This window comes from Poecilia formosa, unplaced genomic scaffold (genome assembly GCF_000485575.1).
Source record: "Poecilia formosa unplaced genomic scaffold, Poecilia_formosa-5.1.2 Scaffold163, whole genome shotgun sequence".
NCBI classification, from domain to species: Eukaryota; Metazoa; Chordata; class Actinopteri; order Cyprinodontiformes; family Poeciliidae; genus Poecilia; species Poecilia formosa.
In genome coordinates this window covers 406,072-412,768 of record NW_006800102.1, presented here as the reverse complement: position 1 = coordinate 412,768, position 6,697 = coordinate 406,072, and the positions used below count along the sequence as shown (strand labels likewise).

The 6,697-nt window shown below is 38.6% G+C and overlaps 1 protein-coding gene across 1 annotated transcript in view; it reads right to left on the bottom strand.

Annotated features, from left to right (window-relative positions):
- Window positions 1–5,335, bottom strand: part of dnah2 (dynein, axonemal, heavy chain 2) — a 73,699-nt gene extending 68,364 nt beyond the window's left edge. Inside the window, exons 1-6 of the mRNA XM_016677755.1 lie at window positions 4,978–5,335; window positions 4,739–4,903; window positions 3,426–3,657; window positions 3,219–3,329; window positions 2,768–3,006; window positions 2,236–2,427 (exon numbers count right to left, since the gene is read on the bottom strand). Of these exons, the coding sequence (XP_016533241.1) occupies window positions 2,236–2,427; window positions 2,768–3,006; window positions 3,219–3,329; window positions 3,426–3,657; window positions 4,739–4,903; window positions 4,978–5,010 (972 nt within the window). The 5' untranslated portion in view covers window positions 5,011–5,335. The remainder of the gene's footprint in view (window positions 1–2,235; window positions 2,428–2,767; window positions 3,007–3,218; window positions 3,330–3,425; window positions 3,658–4,738; window positions 4,904–4,977) is intronic.
- Window positions 5,336–6,697: the final 1,362 nt, after the last annotated feature.

The following is a 6,697-nucleotide window of genomic DNA, read 5'->3' as shown; positions in this document are numbered from 1 at the left end:
TCTGTCTGGTTTCAAACCAGAGACCTTTTGCATGTAAAGCCAACGTGATAACCACTACACTACAGAAACTCAGGCTCATAAAATATTATGTATGTTGTTTTGAAAAACATTAGAATATAAGCACTTTTATCAAATCTTCATTGTGGTAAGATCATGTAAGTTCTTCTTAAATCCATGGAAACTTAACAGTTTGTAAGGTAGGTGAGTTAGCTCGGCAGGTTAGAGCACCGTGCTGGTAATGCTGAGGTTGTCGGTTCAAATCCCGTACTGGTCACTTTGTGTCTAAGGTCCTTCAGACAATCAATACTTCAAAATTAAAAATGGTTCAAAAATAAAATCAATACTTCAAAATTAAAAGTGGTTCAAAAATAAAATCAATGCTTGCAAATAAAAATGGTTCAAAAATAAAATCAACACCTCAAAATAAAAAATGGTTCAAAAATAAAATCAACACCTCAAAACTAAAAATGGTTCAAAAATCAATTAAAAATGGTTCTACAATAAAATCAACAGTTCAAAATGTATAATGGTGTCTGTTCAGTCCATAAAGGAAGCCTGGGATCAAAAAATGTATTGAAGATGTCAAATAAAAAATGGTTGGGAAGCACATTACAAATCTTTGGTTGAATTCAAGTCTCCATTACAGACCAGAGAAAACTAAAGAGAATGAATGCAAAGTTGTGTTAATCCATTTGAGGAGCCGGCAGTTTATCTTGAGGAAATAAATGGAAATGCAAAAGTTAATTAGACTGCAACATGCGCTTTCCGCGGCTCCGCCGCTGCGAAGAAGTAGAAACCGCTGGAAGTAACTCACCCAGCGGATTTAACAAATGGAGCCTTCTGGGTTCACGTAACCCAGGAAAGAAAGAAATAATCCTGGTAAAAGCGCACACCGGACCGCACAGGATAAAACACTCACAGAGTTCAGTTGATCTGTTTGGATCAGACAGATCCAACTGACTGATGAATTAGCGCAGATTTTTCTGCAGATGGGAACCAGGAGGAAGTGCGTTCAGACCCCAGCGGGTGAAGTGATGCTAATTTAAGTGAAGTCGCTTTATTTAATTTATTAAAAGTTATTGGGGCCTCAGTCAGTGGTTTTTGTCACTATGGAGAAAAATGTAGATACATTTATCTGCTTAATCTGTGATGGGATCAGGATTCACGGTGAATATTGACTAAGTAGCCGATGTTAATATGATTGTAATTTCACGGATAAAAATAGTACATGACCGATTTTTTTAATGTTGTCGGTCAAGATAAGGATAACAAAAAAAGTCTAGCGCGACCTGCCGCCCTGACACCAACTCACACATCTTCATTCAGTCTTACTTGTAAATCGATTTTTCTTTTCTTGGACGTTTTGATGTTAGCTTGTCGATGTCTCAGTTTTATTCGCTGGGAAAATCAATAAGCAGCTTGAGGTGACTCTGCTGCTCTCTAGTGGCGAGAAGCCATAATGTTGGCTGGTAACAATCGGAATGCATTGTGGGAGATGTAGTTTGTAGTCAATTCGTGCTCAAAACCTATTTTACGTCAATCATCGGCCTATAAAATGCTGGGGGGGCCACATAAAATGACATGGCGGGCCACATGTGGCCCGCGGTCCTTGATTTTGACACATGTGTTCTAAAGTGAGTTTTAGATCCTAACATGTTGGTCAAAGTTAGCAATGATAATTACAGAGAATATAAAAAGTCTACATATCCTTGGTACTTGGTTTTTCTGCCAGAAATAAAACAGAAGTAAACAATTAACATTTGGCACCTTTAATGTCTTTAATGCGACCAACATGTTGCATTATTTTACTGTAAGACAAATATATTAGCAGGAACAACAATGTCTGTAGATAGAGCGCAATAAGTGTGAATGCCTGTACAAGGAATATCTTGTTGAGGAAATTTTCTTTGGTTTGAGACTTACGTTATCTACATTATGACTGTTACTGTGCAGATAACAACTACACAGTAACAAAGGTAGACTGGACCATGTGTCCCCAATATAAAAATGAAAAATAAAATCCTTTCACATCATCATCATTTTAGCAAGAACCTGAAGATTTTTGGCTCCAAACCGACTTTAGGAATATTCAACGTTCAGCCAACTTGGAAGATCGCATCAAATAAAACTCTCTGAATTTTGGCTGAAAGTTGAATTTGGTTTTATCATTGGCAGTTTTCAGCCAAGCCGTCAGCAAAACATGGAGGAAATTAGACGTGTCCGTCCGCCGCGTACCTGGCAGAAGAGCCCGGTGATTTTCTCGTTGCTGTTGTAGGAGGGTGAGTTGACCCAGATGATTCGAATGAGAACCACAATGTGTCGCAGCTTTGAAGCAATTTGTTTTGGCCTGAGATGGGAAAGCTCTTCACAAGGCTTCTTAAGGATGGACAGGAAGGTCAGGTTTGACTCCGCCTGCACCGAGCATTCCTAGGCAGAAGGATATTATGGAGAGGTGATGGTTATTACTTCTTTCTGTCTTTAATAACATTAGCAAGACATTTTAACTCGCTATGGTTCTCAAAGGACACATTCCTTTATTTTGTAAACCTAAACTACTCAAGTTGTCCCACTGAAAAATAGTCTTCCAAATGGATAATGACCCTCAGCATTAGGACATCATGGAATGACCTAATTAGATCATTAGATAATGAAACGTGGTTTCTTGGTTGTCCAATGTTAGAGAAAGAAATAGCTTGTACATTTTTCTATCCAATGCAAATAAAGACCAGGCAAACTTTTCCATCAACTACCTGGAAAACAGTTTCACCTGTAGTTCTGCGGCGAGTTCTTGAAAGCGCTGCAGGTATAAGGACTTGGCCAGATACACGATCTTCTGGATGTGTTTGATGCTTGGCTTCTGCAGCTGATTGCTGATCTCCAACAGCTTGGTGGAGAGACTCTTCCAGAACTCAATCTCCTGCAGCGGGCCGCTCTGTTCCCTCTTGTCCACGTTTTCTTGGATGTTCAGTAACTCTCTGATCTGATCCGTCCAGTGGATTATCATAACTGGAGCAGAGGGTAATAGGTGAGTCAGAAAACAGGAAATGGGGGGCGGGGGTCTACAGACTTCCAGAAGAGATGCAGGTGAGTTTAACAACACAGCATCTCAGTTGTGGATTGTGTCGAGCTTTTCGTGCGAGTTACTACCGCAGATGAGTGTGAAAAGCTGCTTTTCGCCAACATTCCCACATGAACTACGTCGTAAACCTTAAACTCACTCTCCATCCTGTTCACCAGCTTCTTGTCCTTGCTGGCTTCCTCAGCAGAGCACAGTAGGCCTTCCACTGGGATGTACAGAACTGTTCTTTCTACCTTCTTATACAAGTCATCTGCTCCAGAACAGAAACATGTGAAAAACAACACTGGTACCGACTATGTAGAGAGAAAAACAAAACAAACAAAAAAACACTTTTTTTTTTTCTCACCATTAAGGGAAGAGATGAAGTACTGCATGTCCCTGGTATATTCATCCTTAACCTTCTTCTTGTAGCTGCTGTAGGCAACTGGAATGGAATGCAAGCAGATCATGTCCTCCAGCAGCACCCGGAGGGGGTCGTCCCTCATCGTGTCGAACTGTACCACAAAATCAAAGTTCTCCTCTGTGATTACGGCTCCTGGCGTTCGGGTGATGTAGAATAGCTCCTCAATCACCTCCCCCTGTACAAAATTGGAAAAATGTTCAGATGCAGAGCATGAAAAGAAACGGCAAATAATGGTCAACTATAAAACACAGAGTGTTTTATAGTTGACGAATGAAACTACAGACGAATGAAAAATACACAGAATTACGATGTGGGCTACCAGAATGACCTCAGCGAGGAGCTTGAAGAAGCAATCGTAGCAGACCATCAATTTGGGAATGGCTACGCGAATGTTATCAGAATAACTTAAAATCACTCGTTCTAAAGTGAGAACATTTGTAAGTGAGGAATTTTTAAGACAGCACATAATATCTCCCGAAGTTGATGCCCCAGCAAATTAACTTGAATCTCAGGCTGTGTAACACTGAGAACCTCAAAAGCTTGGGACCAGAGGGAGTGGAGGTGTGACAATCTGGATCAATTTAAAGAATCTGAAAGTCAAAGGTGAGACTATCTATCCAACATGACAACAATACCAGTCACGGCGGCAACTCTAGAGCAGATTGGCTGAAAAAGACAACAATCAAGTGTTAAAATGGCCCAGTCAAAGTTCATCCTTCAAGGTGACTTCAATGCCATTGTAGGAAGAGCTTTGCAAAAACAAATGTATTTTATTTTAATCTCTGCTATGTCTTTCATAAATTGAATTATTTAACTAAATGTTGATCATGCAAACCTCAATGTCTAAGGAGGCAAAGCTATAGGTGGATTGGGCCAAAACTGTTTTAACAGGAGGTTGAAGGAATATTCTTATTAGATTGAATCTTGCTTTTTGTTATCTGAAGGTCCTTCAAAAATTATGAAGACTAATATCAATCCTAGTGTGAGTCAGTAAGAGATCCTGTATCTCCAAAAAGCAGTTAAACACCTATCTAATAATACCATTCCTAAAAATACATTAGCATAAATAAGTCATCAGTTTTTTGATAATTTATTTATTAATCCTAAAGGAAAATGTAAAAGTTGTAATTAATTTATATGACAAGTACAAAAAAGAGAGAGAAAGAAAGAGGGACCTCCTGTAACAGTCTGTATTACTGAAGACACTCTGTTTTTCTTTGCCAATCTCATGAAGATGGTAATAAAGGGAAACTAACCAGTGGCGGCGTTCTGAAATCCACCTGAAGCACGTTTGATCTGTGCATATAGACAACTACAGATCCAATGGAAGTGTCCACAATAAACTTATCGAGGGTCTCCATGTTCTCCTCTGTCCATGTCATCTCAGTGACTCCAGAAATAGACACACAGCTCATGAGCATCTAGAAAGGGGAAAAAAAACCAAGGTGATTCTGTTCAAACATAACGTGAATTGTGATTATTAATTGAACTTTACCTGACGGATGTTTTTAATGTAATCTTCTTCCATGTTGTTGCTTCTTATTAAGCGTTATCCTTTGACATCAGGGTGACTACGACAGCCTTTTCTATCGACGTTTATATTAATAGTTGGAGCTTATCGAATAGCTAATGAATTACGGTTAGCTTACATAAAGGTGGTTCAGGAAACGTAAAAGTTCAGTGGTTTCAACGTAACTTCTAATATTTTCAGCGTTCAGCAGGTTATAAATGCTTAAGTTACCTTAGTAGCTTTCGGTTGTTCTCATAAACCATAAAAAACTTTTAAAAAGCTAGTTTACGCGTTATGTATATAACTTTATCGCATTTGTTTCTTCTTTTTCCTCCATTTAAACCTGAGCCACTCTCAGTGTGTCAGGGTGTCGTCATGGAAACGAGTAACCGCCGAACTCCCCGGTAGTCATGGGCATTCCAGCTTCTTTTCAAGATCCGGATCATTTGGCTCGGTTCTCAAAACAAAAGAGCCGACTCTTATACACTCCCAAACGGTGCTTCTCAACCACTTCCAGCGTTTTCATTAAAACAAGTTTTATTCTTTTGCTAGTGATTTAAAAATGTTAAAATTAGAATGTCATTAAAACGTGTATTTCTGTAATCAGTGAAAACTTTAAGTAAATTCATTATTTTAAAAAAAGAGGTGTTTTGTGTTAGTTGTGATGATTATGACTAATGAAAATCCAATATTAGGTAATAGTACAAATATTTAACACAAACGTTGTGTTATGACTGGTATGTCCTACAATCATGGGCAAAACGGGGCTGAATTTGACAGTTGTTCAAAAGGCAACCTTTCCAACATTTTTGCAAAACTCTGTTTCACTTGAGGCTAATTAACTTGTTTCTTTACTATATTTAAATACATCTATAGGATATTGTCAACAGGCAGCGTAACAAACAGAAATAAATGCTTGAAACGTGTCACTCCTATGACCAAATGTTATATAAATTTCACTTTTTGAAATGAATTGGTGGAGATATTCTAAATGGTTGAGCAGTTTCTGTATGCATGAAAGACTATAAGAAATTTACCACAAAAGCATTTGTACACATGGTTATGCACCCTCCTCCCTCTCAGACAAACCCTGAGGAAGTCTGTGGTTGGTCTTTCAGGACAATCTTTAACTCTGGATACAACCTTGAACTCACCCTCTCCTTCCTCAGTGCGTTCCCCGTTCTCATTACAGGAAAGTTCTTCCTCCTGGCTCATTTTCCTCTCTTGTTCGTCTCTCTCTCCCCCCTCTCACGAGTTTTAAGTCTTTTCCTGCAGGGACTTCTGGTGTTTTTCTAACAATACTGACTGAATCCAGACCCTTTGTGTGCAGATCTATTTTTTTTCCCAAGGCTTTCCCCCCCTATGTAGAAATGTATAATATGCTTTAAAATGAATAACCTCACATCTACTATGTATTTTCAGGCTCTTTCTGTTTTGCTTAACAGTATAACTTTCCAGGACTGCTACATCTGTGTTCCATATATGTTGAGCAAAGTGGCAAGAAGTGTGATAAACATTTAACCTGCTGCTATATTGTTTTACTTTGACTCTGAAAGACAGGTCTTTAAGAAATGGAGGGGTTAGGAAAAAAAATTATAAAAATTTGACGGACTTTGAGAGAAGCCGGTTTTAGCAAATGGCTCTTTGGGAATCATAAAATCCTATTTTCTGTCTTTCCAATGTTGTTTTATACATACATACATAT